This window comes from Oryzias latipes, chromosome 18 (genome assembly GCF_053564925.1).
Source record: "Oryzias latipes strain Hd-rR chromosome 18, Olatipes_Hd-rR_3.1".
Classification (NCBI taxonomy): Eukaryota; Metazoa; Chordata; class Actinopteri; order Beloniformes; family Adrianichthyidae; genus Oryzias; species Oryzias latipes.
In genome coordinates this window covers 30431395-30447067 of record NC_136254.1, presented here as the reverse complement: position 1 = coordinate 30447067, position 15673 = coordinate 30431395, and the positions used below count along the sequence as shown (strand labels likewise).

The 15673-nt window shown below is 39.2% G+C and overlaps 1 protein-coding gene across 1 annotated transcript; it reads right to left on the bottom strand.

The window, feature by feature from the left end:
• Nucleotides 1-8: 8 nt before the first annotated feature.
• cmasa (cytidine monophosphate N-acetylneuraminic acid synthetase a) lies at nucleotides 9-8623 on the bottom strand. Its single transcript, XM_023965884.2, has 9 exons — nucleotides 8324-8623; nucleotides 7166-7308; nucleotides 6932-7087; nucleotides 3663-3796; nucleotides 3497-3591; nucleotides 3216-3387; nucleotides 2974-3139; nucleotides 1403-1645; nucleotides 9-689 (listed from the first exon to the last, which is right to left on the bottom strand). Exons 1-9 carry the CDS (start codon nucleotides 8521-8523, stop codon nucleotides 622-624), a joined length of 1377 nt encoding a protein of 458 aa, XP_023821652.1. The 5' UTR covers nucleotides 8524-8623; the 3' UTR covers nucleotides 9-621.
• Between the last annotated feature and the right edge of the window lie 7050 nt (nucleotides 8624-15673).

Sequence of the window (15673 nt, the reverse complement as noted above, 5' to 3'; positions counted from 1 at the left end):
ACTTGAGATTTTTTTTATTTCAATTCAGTTTATTTCAATATAAATGATTAAATAACTATTGAGCAAGCAGACAATTACTTAATCATTCACAAAAGTCAGACTTATTTTTCTTCTTATGTTTTAGAAAAAAAAAATAAAGTTTGTAGGTAACTAGTGCTTTAATCCCACCACAATTATGTTCCAAGATAACCTAAAGTCCTGGCATCTGATTTCTGATGCGTTAACAACATTGAAGAGAGTTGGTGCAAAAAGATTGAAAACAGTTTCAACCCAAATCCAGGCAAAAAAGAAACTTCCTTTACTTCTTAATTTATCGTTTTACCTCTCAATTATTCAAGTCACATTTAGGCATCAAGTTGGCACAATTCAGATATTCAAATTAATGCTTTCTTAGTTATATAACATGCTGTAAATACAAAAATAATGTATTCAATACCTCAAATATTTGGTGATAAAAAATGCGTTTTTTCTTTTTAACTTTGGAGGTAAGGAAAACCAGAAGGGAAACTATCAATAAACTTAGGCTGGGAAAACAATAACTTTATACTTCAACAAACATCTTTTACTTACACCAAGACAGATTTTCTTCAGATTTGTCCCCCAAAAACGATTGCAGTCTGTTTAACGTGGGTGTTGTAGGACTCCACAGTAGTTAATTGCTTCACCTGACAGTGAAAATTCACTTTCACCTGAAAGAAAACACACATAAAAAGAAAGTCATTAATTGGATCAAGGAGTCCAACATGCCCAACCTGTCTAACATGAAACTTGCATAAAAGACGTTCACTTTTGATGTTGGAATATTAGCCTTTTCAAATGTAAATTCAATTGGTTGAGATGTAAACATGAGGTAACCTGGAAGAATTCAAAGTTTAAGATTATTTTGATTTAAAGTTATGATTCATATTTGAATGTGGAGAAAATTAACTAAAAAAGGGACATTTCTTCTGAAGCTACGTTCATATCGCCCCCGGCAACAGGCGGTCAAGTGACCACTTCCAATCAAAACGTGTACATTTTTTAACCGTTTTTGGGCCCTACTTTCAATACTCAAATGCTACAGAATGATTGTTAAATTAAAAACAGGTTAAACTTTGATGAATAATTTGAATTGATAGTGACATATGGATATGACATGATGTTTCCGACACCAAGGCTTTTAAATAATCAGAATAGAACTTTGAATAAAGAAGCCTGGAGTGAGTTTTCTGAGTGTTGCACCGCTGCAACATTTCACACTAAACCTCGTCCAACTGTACGTAGGTTGCAGACATGATATAGTTAACAGTAGAAGAACACCCTCCCTGCTGGTCCAGTGTATATGTAGCTTCGAGTGAATCATCTTATTGATAAATGTTAAGGCTTGTGTAGTTCGTTCACTTGGAAAACACTGATGCCTTACTTTGAGAGCCCGAAGAATTCGTTACATAACCGGAGTCAAGGCCGTCCGCGGGAACTTGCTGCTTCTTGGACATGGCCTCTTGTTTCTTCCGAACAATGTACTCTGCAAACTCCCTCACGGCGCCGTTTCCTGTGGTGTGATGGCAGCTGTACTTCGCAGCCTTCACAGCCTCCGCAGGCGCATCTCCAGGCACCGCACTCAGGCCCGACTGGTTCAGGCAGTCGGCATCTGCTCCGTCATTACCTGGGAAGGTAAACCAACAAGCTTGCACTCAAAACGTTCGACGGAAGATAATCTTTCTGAACACCGGCAACCCTGGAGCATTATTACCTGAGCAAACAGCAGAAAATACTAAAGCAAATAGATCCACACCTTGAGTTTAAACTCTCAGGCCTTGAACAGTTTCTGAATACTGAACATTTGATGATTTCAGCTTGAGTTTGGCAAGACTCTTAACGCTACTGCCTCCCGACCGCGCTTCGGTTGCAGCTCACCGCTCCCCCAGGGGATGGGTCAAAGGCAGAGAACAAATTTCCCCATTGTGGGATGAATACAGTATAATTTAAGGCAACATATCACACTTATTAAACCTGACAGGGCACACCTGTGAAGTGAAAAACATTTCAGGTGACTACCTCTTGCAGCTCATCAAGAGAATGCCAAGAGTATACAAAGCAGTAATCAAAGCAAATGGTGGCTACTATGAAGAACCTACAATATGACATTTCACACTTTCCTGTTATGTATATAATTCCACATGTGTTAATTCACAGTTTTGATGCCTTCAGTGTGAATCTACAATTTTCATAGTCATAAAAAATAAAGAAAACTCTTTGAATGAGGTGTGTACTGTATATATGGGGAGATTTCCTTTAAAAAAAAAAAGATATAATCTAAATCTCAATATTCTTACTACAGTTTTTTGTTCAATTCATTTTCTGAAAATAATTTGATAAAATCTTAAATATAAAAAAATAAAAAGTTCCAAAAAAAAAAGGACAGCACAAAGTAAAGCAAATCAAATATTAAAGTTCTTCAAGGTTTAACTCTAGGCTCTGCCTGTGTCTACTTCTCTCGTTACATAACATAATCTAAATCTTAACGTGTAACCTTTGATATCATTTAGTTTGTTTGGTTAAAATATTTCATAAAATCAGAAAACATTAAAAAAACAACAACCAAAAGGTCAAAATAGATGCCAGAACAAATACATACAAGTCAAATATTAAATATGGAGTTCCCCAAGGTTAGATTTTTGGCTCCCTTTACATTTATACAAAGTTTTAATTTTTATGACACTATTTTTAATATTTTTTAATTTTTTGTCATAATTGTTTAATATAAAGCCCTTTGAAGTCATTTTTTAAAGACATGTTTTAATATATAAAATCTTTTAGCAATAATTTTCAAAAATTAGGTTAGATGTTGGTTTGTTACAATAATATTTAAACGAATATGCACTACAGACCAAAAGTTTGGACACACCTTCTCATTCAAATGAATGGGAAGGTGTGTCCAAACTTTTGGTCTGTAGAGCATATTTATAGAAAACTAGCATGAAGTAGTCATACCCATGTACGCCACATCTTTCCACTCCAGCTTCTTCTTCTTCAGGAATGGCTGCAGGTCCTCCAGCGGCTTCTTTCCCACCGTCAGGACCTGACACCCCGTCCTTTCCCTCAGTTTTTCCACCAGCGACTTCCCAATGGGGTCCTGACTGCAGTTCAGTAGAACCACCTGCAGGCAGGAGGGTTGCGCATGAGCTCGTCTGATGCAGAAGCCGCAGACGGCGTCTGCAGGCGGAGCAACTCACCTCCACCTTTTCGCTCTTCAGCATCCGCAGACCCTCCATATCTCTGATGTGGAAGGACACCATCTCCTTTTCAGAACTGGAGATAGTGATCCTCCCGTCTGTCAAACATCCAGACAGCTTGCAGAACATCAGGCGCACAACCTCGGGCGGGACCTTACCGAAGTAACCATACCTGTAGGAAAACAGACATGCGAACCTGAGAACTGGAGGAAAAGTTATTCATTTGACCCTACCGACAGTAAACCAAGAAATCCTACAGCAGCTCAGATCTTCCGTCTCACCTCAGCACCCTCTGCTCAGCCACCGGCCAGTCAATGTCGATGTCGATGTCTATGCTGTACTGTGGCTCCATCTCATAATAGGCCATCTTCCCCCCCTGAGAGGTGGACAGACAGACCTCAGCGTCTTCTCTGCCGCTACACAGAGAACGCCGCACCCATCGCTCACCTGCAATAACCCTTTCTCGATCAGGCTGGTGGTGGCAAAATAAAAGGAGCCGTTCTCAACCAGCTCCCCGTCCCAGTCCTGGCGTCGAGGACGGTTCTTAGGGTCCAGGTTCAACGGCACCGTTACCTCAGAGCCTGAGGAGAAAGGTTTTCAGGAGGCCCAGTGTTAAAATAAATGAGTAAATAAAATTAAAAAAAGAAAATCCATCGTGTCACTTTTTAGGTTTCTTTAATGTAAAGTTTGAAAATCTGATTTCAACCAACGTTCCCTGTAAGTCACTACTTCTGTATAAACAAATGTTTAGAACATTTCTCTTCCCCCCCCCCCTCACAACTTTTTATTAAAGAAAGAGTCATGACAACACAGCAACTTCAATAATACTAATTACGTTTTCCTTACAAAAAAAAAGATGGAAAAAATGAAGGAAGAAAGAAAAGAAAAAACTATTCTACCACATTTTTTTTAAAACAAGTATCTACAGACAAACAAACAAAAATTATAATTACAAAAAAAAAAAAAAGAACAAGAATGAACATTGCTTTTCTGATCTGATACAATCACAGCACTCCTTAAAGGTTTTTAAGGTGAGGTTACAAAATTCCATGCAGTTGAAATAAAATATCTGTTGAATCATCCGTTAGGTCTAAATTTTGAATACAATTGAAAAAGGTAAGGGTGGGATTATATAAATTCTCTTCTTCCCATTCCTTTTCAAGCTATAAATCAAGCTCTACTTGACTTTAGTTAATGACCACTGTATTTAATTAAGCAAATGTGATTCAAGTGTCTCGTTTTATTTTCTCCTTTTAATCTATGCAATTCAACATTTCTGTAATGAGTTTGATAAATATGTGTCAATTCTTTATTGCTTTGACAACAAATGCTTGAAATAAATCAAATTAAAATAAAAATATCAAATCAAATCATAAAGGGTCTCCAAATTTCCTGAAATAGGTGTTTGCTTTTACCAATATATATGTTATTCTTTCTAAAGGAAGGCAATACATTTGTTTTAGCCAGCGGTTTATGATAGGCCAGGTCTAATTTTTCAAGCTTGTGCAATACACCTTTTAGCCGTTGACAAGCTGATATCAATAAATGTGCCCTCTTTTTTTCTACAATTATGCTTCACTGGATGCATTGCCAAAAGAAATAAGGTAAGGCTTTTTGGGGGACACCCCCATATACAATGTTTTGCACAAACATCTGGTATGTTCTTATATTTATTTAGTTGCACTGGTGTAGTATATAAAACGCATTAACCATTCAAATTGCAGTATTCTCAGTCGACTGTTAATAGACATAGAATGAACTTTACAACATGTCCTTGTCCAATCATTTTCATTAATACTTAGTGACAAGTCATCATTCCACGATTTTAATTTACCATTTGAATTCTCTAATGTATAAGATATAAGTCAGGGGTAGTGAACACGCGGCTCTCGGCCAATAAGCATGCGGATCTTTGCGTCTCATATTTTCTATATACTGTGTATATACCTTCAGCCCCTAAGACTCATGGGAATTGGGGAATATTGCACAACTTGCTGTTGTGTTGTAGGGAGAGGAGTGTGTTATGGAAAATAATACGGCTTTAATTGCGTGTTTGTGTGTGTGTGTACGTCCTGGCAGGTCAGTGTGTGGTGTGGCTCTTTGACTCTCAGTGAAAGAATTCGGTTCTTCGTGTCAAAGTTGTTCGCCACCCCTGATACAAGTTATAGAGGTCAGAAATTATGGCTTTTCTTCATTTGTTTTTTAATTATCTGGGTTTCCAACTGTGGAAGAGGAATTGTGTTAAGATTCTTTTGGTTTGCACTCACAAAGCTTCTTAACTGAAGATATTTAAAGTAGTGTTTTTTTTTTAATCCAGGTTGTACATAAATTTTAGTTCCTCAAAGGACATAAAGGTATCTGACAGTGATTGGTACAAATCTCTAATTGTTCCAAGTCCTTTGGATGCCCACGTTTTAAATGTTGTATCCATTCTTTCTGGTAAAAAAAAGCTGGTTACCCCAGATTGGACTAAACTGCGATAAAGGATTTACTTCTTTTAAATAGCTTTTGACCTCGTAACAGACCTTTATCATGCATTTCAAGAAAGGATTTTAACAAAGCAATTAGATCAGAAGAGGGGAGTGAACAAATCCCAGTCTTAGAGGTAGTAATTGGAGCGTACCAGCACAAAACATCCAAAATGATCTCTAAACTGTACCACAGCCTCATTTCATGTCAGAAAAACACAACTTTATATGTTAAAGAAAAGTGGGAAAAAGAAATGTCCATCACTATTTCAGAGAAAGAATGGTATTCAACATGTGCATCAACTCAGTCCTCTACCACATCAATGAAATGGAGGGAATTTAATTGGAAAAACCTCATGCGTTTCTTTATTACACCTTCAATTAAAAGTAAACTATCAGCAAATCCACAGATGTGTTGGAGACAGTGTGGTGCAGTAAAGGCAAATCATTCTCATATCTTCTGGAACTGTTCGCAAATAGGACCATTTTGGCATTCCATTGATCATTTCTTAAACGCTTTGCGCTACACAATCCCCTTCAAGCAGATAGTATTACATCTGGGCAACATTTCTGAAACAGTCATTTCTCAAGATCAGTATTTGGTGAAAATATTCCTGATTGCAGCAAGGAAAGCAATAACCAGAAGATGGCTTAAGCCAGAACCACCAACCATTACAGACTGGACTGAAATAGTGGAGGAGATTTATATTATGGAAAAGATGACTTTTGCTTTAAGATTGAGAGAAAGACATTTTAAGGAAAAATGGGACAAATGGACTGTATATAAAAACTCACAGGCCAATGTATAACGTGTTTACATTTCTGGAATGGTGGCTGACGTGTTCAATTTTCTTTTTTTATTTTCTTGTCTTTTTTATCTATTTATTTTTAGTTATTATCATTCTTTTTCTTTCGTTTTCTTCTCTTTGTAAGATTCAATTCGTTTGATGTCATGTTCAAGTGTCTTATATCTTGTTAACAAAAAAGAAAAATAAACTTAAGTTATAAAAAAAAAAAAAAACTTTCTTATTTTGTCTGGAGTCTTATTTTAGACACCAGTAAAGATCACAAATCATTGAAGAAAAAAGTTCAGCGCACTGTCTAGTGGGTCTAAATGACCCAACCCCCAATGTTAAAGGAACCACGACTGGTTTGCTCTGTGACAGTAGGTCTACTCCATCCCTGCAGTCTAGAGCAGCTTTAGTCCTGACAAGAGCAGACAGGAGCTAGTAACTTCAGTCAACTCGCCTCCTTTCTTGACCTCCTTCCAGCGGAACTGGTGCCTCCTGACCACCGAGAAGACCGAGTCGTAACCGTCCTCCGTTATCAACTTCAAGGCCTCGCTCAGGTGATCCGGATGCAGACACGGGGATGTAGCCTGGATGTTACAGACCACGTCCACGTCTACCAAAACAGAAGGAGGCCATTTTTAAGGGTAGCTAGCACAAAGCGCCAGGTAAAATCCCCCCCCCCCCCCTTTACCTGGATGATCCTTGACAAACTCCTGAATGGCTTCCAGAGACGTAGAGGAATCCTTGGAGACTTCCAGGCTTCTTCTATGTACTTTGGCTTCAAAGGATTCGGCAACTTTGGCAATCTCGTCATGGTCGGTTGATACCCACACGCTAAACACAAAACCAAAAAGATCCCTGCTGTAGCTTTGTTATAATTAAACAGCTGTGTAATTATAATAATTTGTGTGAATTACAAATATAGATTTACCGTTTCAAAAAAAAAAAAGTCTATCCGGCTTCAGACTCTCGTTTTCACAACCATCACACACACGTTACATACTTCACATATTTTACGTCTGTTGCAGGTTCACTTTTGCAGTCAGCAAGTACATTTGTTGTTGGGTCACATTTTTCTTTCATTCTGTTTGTTGCATAGTTGCAGAAAAGCATGTTAAACTTCATCTAATTTGGAGTCTATTCCTCCTTTTAAATGATATCAAAGAATAAAGAAAAGAAGAAAACTGCTGTAGGCTCACTTTTACAGTCAAGCTAGCACATTTATTGCTACGTCATATTTCTTTGTCATTGCGGAGTTAAACTTATAATCGTTGTATTTTAAGTCTTTAGTCTGTTTTTAAAACATTTGAAAAGGATCACAGGAATTAGGAACTGGTGAAGTTTCTTTTTTTAAGCTATGCTCGTAAATTTATTTTCCCTTTTTGTCATTTTGTTTGTTACATTTAGAGTTAAACCTTTTCTCTTTCATTTCGAGTCTGCTCTCTTTTTAACCATATCAAAAAAGGATCATAGAAAAAAGATTAAAGGGGGAAATGTCGACGTCACACATTTCCCACAGTGCCTTTTTTATTATTATTATTATTAAGTAATTGGTTCGACAGCTGTGGCAAGCAGCTGGATGATTGACCTTTAAAACATCCTGAAAAAATACTGCACATTTTAAACCAGAAACACAGAACACCAAGACAGAGAGAAAGGTCCACCTTTACAAAGAAAACTGCCATTTTCTGCACAAAGCAATACATTTCAGAACCACAACGTTTGTGTTCCATTTTGTGGGACAGACGCCAACACAGACAGAATCAATGAACATTAATTAAACGTTATCAAACGTGCAATAGTCGACGTAAACGACAATAGAAACAGTTTTTTTTGTCGTGTTCTGTACCTGTCAAACAAGCCGGAGTCATGCGCAGCCCGCAGCACCCAGCCAATGAGCGGGACGCCGGCGAGCTTCTTGATGTTCTTCAGCGGGATCCCCTTGCTGCCTCCTCGCGCCAGAATCAGCGCCGCCACGTGCCTCCCCCTAGCCTTCTTCATGTGGGGGCCGCCTTGCTCCTCGTCGAGGGGTTGCTTTGGGGAGGACATCCGATCTTTTATAGCCCCGCAGCTTGTGAAGAAAATTGAGGAGTTTGTGCTGACAAGCCCTTCAACGGGCTGCTGCTTCTTCTTTTCGTTGGTTTGATTGGAACAACCTTTAGGCGCCACCTACTGGCTCGGAGTGCAGACCACAGTTTGAGAGTCTTTTTAGATTTTCTTTCTTATCATCTTTTTGGCCCTCAGAAATAAAAAAATACATTTAGTACACGTATTCCTCTCTGATATATTGAGTAACAGAGCAGTGTAACTCCTCCACAGCACTTTTAACCCCTTGTATGCTTTGTGTGTACTTGTGTTGTGTTGCTGTCATTTTTAAATCAAGCGTGTGCAGATGTAATTCACAGCCTGTGTCCTTGAAAGATGACAACAAAATAATCAAATCAGTCTTTATTTATGTAACACTTTATATCACGTATAGTCGATTTTATTGACCTCCCATTTTATTTTCATCCTTACAGGTTTTTTATTAAGTACAGGAGTCAGGACCATACATATTGTTCTGTCTTATTATGTTTCTGTACATTACCACAGTGAAATAATACAATGCTTTAGTTTTTCACATTGTTATGCATGTGTTGTGTTGTGAGTAAATGTGTTGTGTGTTAAGTTAATGTGTTGTGTTGCGAGTTACTGTGTTGCGTAGTAAGTTAATGTGTTGTGTGTTAAGTTAATGTGTTGTGTTGCGAGTTAATGTGTTGTGTGTTAAGTTAATGTGTTGTGTGTTAAGTTAATGTGTTGTGTTGCGAGTTAATGTGTTGTGTGTTAAGTTAATGTGTTGTGTGTTAAGTTAATGTGTTGTGTGTTAAGTTAATGTGTTGTGTTGTGAGTTACTGTGTTGCGTAGTAAGTTAATGTGTTGTGTGTTAAGTTAATATGTTGTGTTGTGAGTTAATGTGTTGCGTAGTAAGTTAATGTGTTGTGTGTTAAGTTAATGTGTTGTGTTGTGAGTTAATGTGTTGCGTAGTAAGTTAATGTGTTGTGTGTTAAGTTAATGTGTTGTGTTATGAGTTAATGTGTTGTGTGTTAAGTTAATATGTTGTGTTGTGAGTTAATGTGTTGTGTGTTAAGTTAATATGTTGTGTTGTGAGTTACTGTGTTGTGTAGTAAGTTAATGTGTTGTGTGTTAAGTTAATGTGATGTGTTGCGAGTTAATGTGTTGTGTGTTAAGTTAATATGTTGTGTTGTGAGTTAATGTGTCGCGTAGTAAGTTAATGTGTTGTGTTGTGACCCTTCTGGGCCACCGTAAAATGTGCTGGGTGAAAAAAAATCAACAGCTGACCTGTCAAAAAGCAGAGAGGCTACTTGTCAGGAAAAATCTCCCATTGATCCAACCACAGTTAAGGAAAAAGAATGAAATGTAATTGTGGTGGTTTATTTCTTTTTGTCATTCTGGTTTGTGAAATACTTGTTGTTTTTTTAAGTTTATTTCTGTGAGCAACAATTTATTTTTCATGTTACTATATCGGACCACATTTGTATTGAAAAATGTACTTATTACATTGCTATTTAAGTTAAAGTCTTAGTATTTGTTCTGACCATTGAAATGCACTCTCTGTTCACAGACGTATGGCAGACTGAAAAGGCTAATAATGTGTTTGTATAATCTGTTGTTCGATTTATTTGCAGGAAAAACCAATTCTGCAAATTTGTTGAATCTATAAGAGCCATTCGCTGTTACTTTGTACTTTTAATAAAAAAAATCCTTTAATCCTTTAATTAATTTTTTTTCTTAATTATTAAAAAAAAAAATCAGGTATCGGTGGTAAAAAGTCATTATTGTGCATCACTAACTGCAGCTAATCTTCCTGAAGAAAACCGGCACACCGGCAACCCTGGAGCATTTTCACCTGAGCAAACAGCAGATATTACAAAAGCACATAGATCCACACCTTGAGTTCAAACTCCCAGGCCTTGAACAGTTTCTGTTTACTGAACATTTGATGATTTCAGCTTGAGTTTGGTTTACAACAGATTATAACAGCTCATTTTTTAAATAAATAAATAAAAAATGCTCAAAAGTTCAAAACATAACACAGAAAAAACAAGTTAAATAGAAAACAGAGCTTCCAAAAGTTCAAGTCTAGGCTCCTTCTACATCTATTTATCCATAAATTCAATCTAACTCTTAGTGTTCTCTATATTTATTGAGCTTTCAATTTTAAGCATAATAGAAACAAATTCAGAACCCAGTCCCCCACCCCCTCCTGCTGTCGGTTACATTGATACAACAATATCAATTTAGTGAAAAACAAAATGTACAAAACTAATAAAAAAAACAGAAACAAGAAAAACATTTATATATACACCGTAATTTTCGGATTATAATCTGCTACTTTTGTCACACGCTTTCAACCCTGCGTCTTATTCAATGATTCGGCTAATGTGTGCATTTTTTGCTTTTTTAATGCATTTTTTCTAACGGCCGCTAGGGGCGCTCGAGCAGAAAGGGGAAGAGTGAGACAAGGGGAATATGGTTAATGTGTCGAGGAAGATGCAAGTTTAATGTAAATTCCCGCTTTGTGAAGGGATAGCACGAACAGACCCTCATCATGAAAAATGCAGGAAGAAATGCAGATGACGAAGCCTTCAAGTTAAAAGCAGTGTGAAATAATCCACCATCACCAATGGGATTAGAAAAGCCGGTTTGCTGTGTGACAGAGAGGAGAGCGCAAACTCAGGAGTGAATTTCCCTCAGGATGAGAGTGACACTGAAAGTGACAAGAAGGAGACACAGAGAGTGTGGCGAAGAAAACTGATGCTGTTCGAATCCAACACTGAGGAGGAAGACTTCCATGGTTTCAGTGCACAGGAGGCGCGCCCATCTATAAGTTACTGCTGCTCTCAGTGACTTTTACCGGGATGTTTTTTTTAACCAGCCCTGTTAGTGCTGTTACTACCATATTGCTGCTGTGTTACTGCCGGCACTGTTTGGAACAGAGCTGTGACGGTGAGGGATGTGTGATCACCGCTGTGACGAAGCGGTGATGAAGCAGCAGGAGTTACGGTGTCGCTGTTACGGTACATACACATCCTCAATCTACAACACGTTTCAATGTGGACACATGCGGCTTATAGACAGGTGCGGCTTATGTATGTATAAAATGTTTTATCCTTTAGAAAACTTAATGGGTGCGGCTTATAATCAGCTGCGTTCTCTAGTCTGGAAATTACGGTATATATATATATATAAAACAAACGCCCCTCTCACCCTCCGCGGGCGGGTGGTTTCTCCTCCAAGCTCGGGTCCTCTACCAGAGGCCTGGGAACTTGAGGGTCCTGGGCAGTATCTTGGTTTTTCCTAGCACTGCGCTTTTCTGGACTGAGAGGTCTGAGGTCTTTCCAGGTATCTGTTGTAGCCACTCCTCCAGCTTGGTGGTTACTGCCCCCAGTGCTCCAATTACCACAGGCACCACTGTCACCTTCACTTTCCATGCTTTCTCCAGTTCTTCTCTGAGTCCCTGGTATTTCTCCAGTTTCTCATGTTCCTTCTTCCTGATGTTCCCATCGCTTGGCACTGCCACATCCACCACAACGGCTTTCCTCTGTTTTTTATCCACCACTACAATGTCTGGTTGGTTCGCCATTACCATCCTATCAGTCTGGATCTGGAAGTCCCACAGGATCTTTGCCCTCTCATTCTCTACCACCTTCGGAGGTGATTCCCATTTTGACCTTGGGGTTTCCAGTCCATATTCTGTACACATGTTCCTGTATATTATTCCAGCCACTTGATTGTGGCGCTCCATGTATGCTTTCCCTGCCAGCATTTTACACCCTGCAGTTATGTGCTGGATTGTTTCAGGCGCCTCTTTGCACAGCCTACACCTTGGGTCTTGTCTGGTGTGGTAGATCTGAGATTTCGAAGCCTGCGGAGGATTTTTACTACAATGTCAACTCCTCTTTCAACAAGCACCCAAGTACTACCAAACCGAGCACGGCAAAATCACTCTAATCGTTAACACTCTTCGGAATAAAGAGCTTCAGTGAGCTCAAGCCTTTCTGGCCGGTCAACCTATTTCTCATTTACCGTTCGACCGATTCATTGGGGAGTTTTGTCTGGTGTTTGACCAGCCACGCAAGCAGGAAGAAGCCATCGGACGGTTGCTTAGCCTCAAGCAACGCAACCATTCGATAAATGACCACGTAATAGATTTTTGGATTCTGGCGGTTGAGGCAGACTGGCCCGACACCACACTCAAAGGGATATTCTACCAGTCATTAAATGAAAGTATTAAGGATCATTTATGTTCTCAACCTAAAGCAAACCATTTTGAGGATCTCGTTTCCGCAGCCCTCCGATCAGACATCCGGCTATGAGAACGTCAAACTGAGCAAAGCCTACTTAACTGTAATTGTAAAGAATTGTAAAGTTCCTCACCAAGAGTGAGGGGGCTGTGAGCAGAACTCAAGTCCATGCTGTTTGGCTGTTTGGGGTGTGCGCAATTACATGTGTTTTGGTGCTGGAGAGGAGAATGTGCTATCTGCTACTCTGTGTACTTCTCCCTCTCTGAGACTGTTGTCGAGCTGTGTATGGGGCGTGGACAGTTCTCCAATGCAGCCAATCAATTAGCAGCTCGGCTCTTGTCTCCCCGCTACAGTGACGTACCAGTTGGGTCATTACTATGTTGTCTATACTGTGCTTCATTTCATAGTTATTTCCCTCTTAAACCACACTTAAATCCATCACAGGGTATTAAAAATAAATAATAAACAATGATAAAAATAATTTGGCAGTGTGTGTGTTTGATGCTGTTCCCGACACATACGTGACCCCCAATCATTTGCGCGGGTTACGCCCAATGCCGGAAAAAATTAATAAACATTTCATGTGCGTGCAGACTGTTACCCTGATGGTCAAAACGGCGAAGTATAAAGATGAACACAGGACGTATCTGGAAGAATGGGAAGATTCTTCCTTTTTTACTGAATGGAATGGCTAGTCACTTCCTTATCTGACACAAATTGTCTCCTTTATTAACAAGTTGAAGCTTTTCAAAGTGCACATTCAAAACAGTAATCATCTTACTTCCTTTCTTTGTGGAGCTCACAGCAGAAAGCTGCAATCCAAATATATAAAGCGCAGAATGTGACGCTGCTTGCTGGACGGAAACTTTTCTTTGGGGTTTAAGGACCTGCAGCAGAAACGAACGCAGATCACTTTTCTCATGGATCCTTTAATGCAGAGACTGACTGCCTGAGATCCCCGCTTGTCACTAATGAGGCAGCGAGCGAACCGGAGATGATTGAGCTGAAATCTCTTTGAAAGAAGGCCCTGTTACGTTTTGGAGGACTGTGCCAACAGAAAAATGCCCGATGCTCAAGCTGCTGTTGACGTTCTCATCAATATGCGTCTGTGAGGCCTGGTTCATTCCCTTAAAACACGTGAAATCAAAGCATCGGTCCGTTCTGACCGACACTCACGTAAAGGAACTGATTGGAGAGGCTACGACTGAATATAAACCTGATTAGCAGAGGATCACTAGAAACAAGAGAAATCCCACTGAGACCATCATCCATCACTGCAGCAAGGTGAGAAATTCTAAACGTAGTTTGGAAAACACACCTGACTGAGCATGCTTGTGTGAATTTTTTAATATTCCATCAATTATCAGTTTTTCATGCAAAAGTCAATCATTAGTTTAAAAGTAAAACATTTTTACTGAAGGTCAAATTTTAATTTATGCCACACACACCTGAAATGTAATGTATTTAATGTGTTTCTTGTCATCGTGAATCGGACTTCAGAGGAGTCAGTGCCTCACCAGCCATTAACCGTACCGCACGTCACTGAGTAGTTGTGTGTGTCAGAGAGAGGTAGAGAAAAGAGTGAGATAGAGAGATAGTGTGTGTGTGTGTGTGTGTGTATGAAATCAGAGAGAGGTGCCTGTGTGTGTGTGGAGGGGTTATCTGACCTCCAGGGTAGTCGCTGTGTAAATCTAGCTAAGCTGCATTTGAACTGTGCACTGAGTGTGGACACTTTCCTTGAAACACAAGTGCAATACTTGCTGTTGTGTTGTAGGGAGAGTGAGGGAGAGTGTTTTATAGAAAATAATACAGCTTTAATTGCGTGTTAGTGTGTGTATGCCTTGGCAGGTCAGTGTGTGGTGTGGCTCTTTGACTCTCACAGTTAAAAATTTCAGTTCTTGGTGTCAAAGTTGTTCGCCACTTCTGAACTAGTAGTTACCTGAGTTTTTTATACAGTTTAACTGGGTGCTGATGTGATGTTTTTTCATGGCCCTTTGGATGCGTTCTGTTACTCCTCTGATGTATGGCAAATTAACCATTCATTTGTTCTCTGTCTTCTTTGTTTCTTCTTCTCAGTTTCCTTGTATTTCCTCTGCTCCACCTGTTTTTGTCCTTTTTTTAAGACCCATTGAGGATACTGACACCTGGTTAGTGCATTTTGTATGCATTTCTTCTCTTCCGTTTTGTCCTCCCCGTCCGTTACCAGTTCTGTAGGGTCAAATAAAGTTCTTACTACACATATTTTGCGAGTGGTAGTGGGTTCTGATGTCCATGATAAGTATTGTTCTGTGTGAGTTGGTTTCCTATGCACTTTTATTTTCATGTCCCCAGGGCATTACGCAAGAGTTGTGCAGGTCTCCTAAAGCAAAATCAATGTCAGTCATTGATAACTTTCAACCAATCAGATTTTGAGGTGGTGTCAGCAACCACCCCTGTACTAGTTTATCCAAGAGACAAGATTGAGCAATATAGGAAATGCAATGTCATTTATGAAATACCATGTCACACTTGTCCCCATCGGTCATTGATTTCTTCTTCAACCAATCAGATTTTGAGGTGGTGTCAGCAGGGCTTTCTAGCAGCCTTAGGCAACATCACAGTATTCAGACCTTCTGACTGAACAGAAGTTTCAGGAATACAGAAAACATTTCTCGACATTCGGTATATGACTGCCTCAACTTCATGTCTCAAACAGACATTTTTGGCTCTTAAGCGAATTAAAACCTATCCAGAAACAGTACAGACTCTGCTCTCAGCACTGGCCTTGATGGAATAGAAAAGGACTTCTTGATGGAACTGAAGACCACATTTTACATGAAAGGGTGATTGACTGTTTTTGAGGAAACAGATGGATGGATTTTGTCTTCAAATAATTTTTTATGAGTGAAATGATA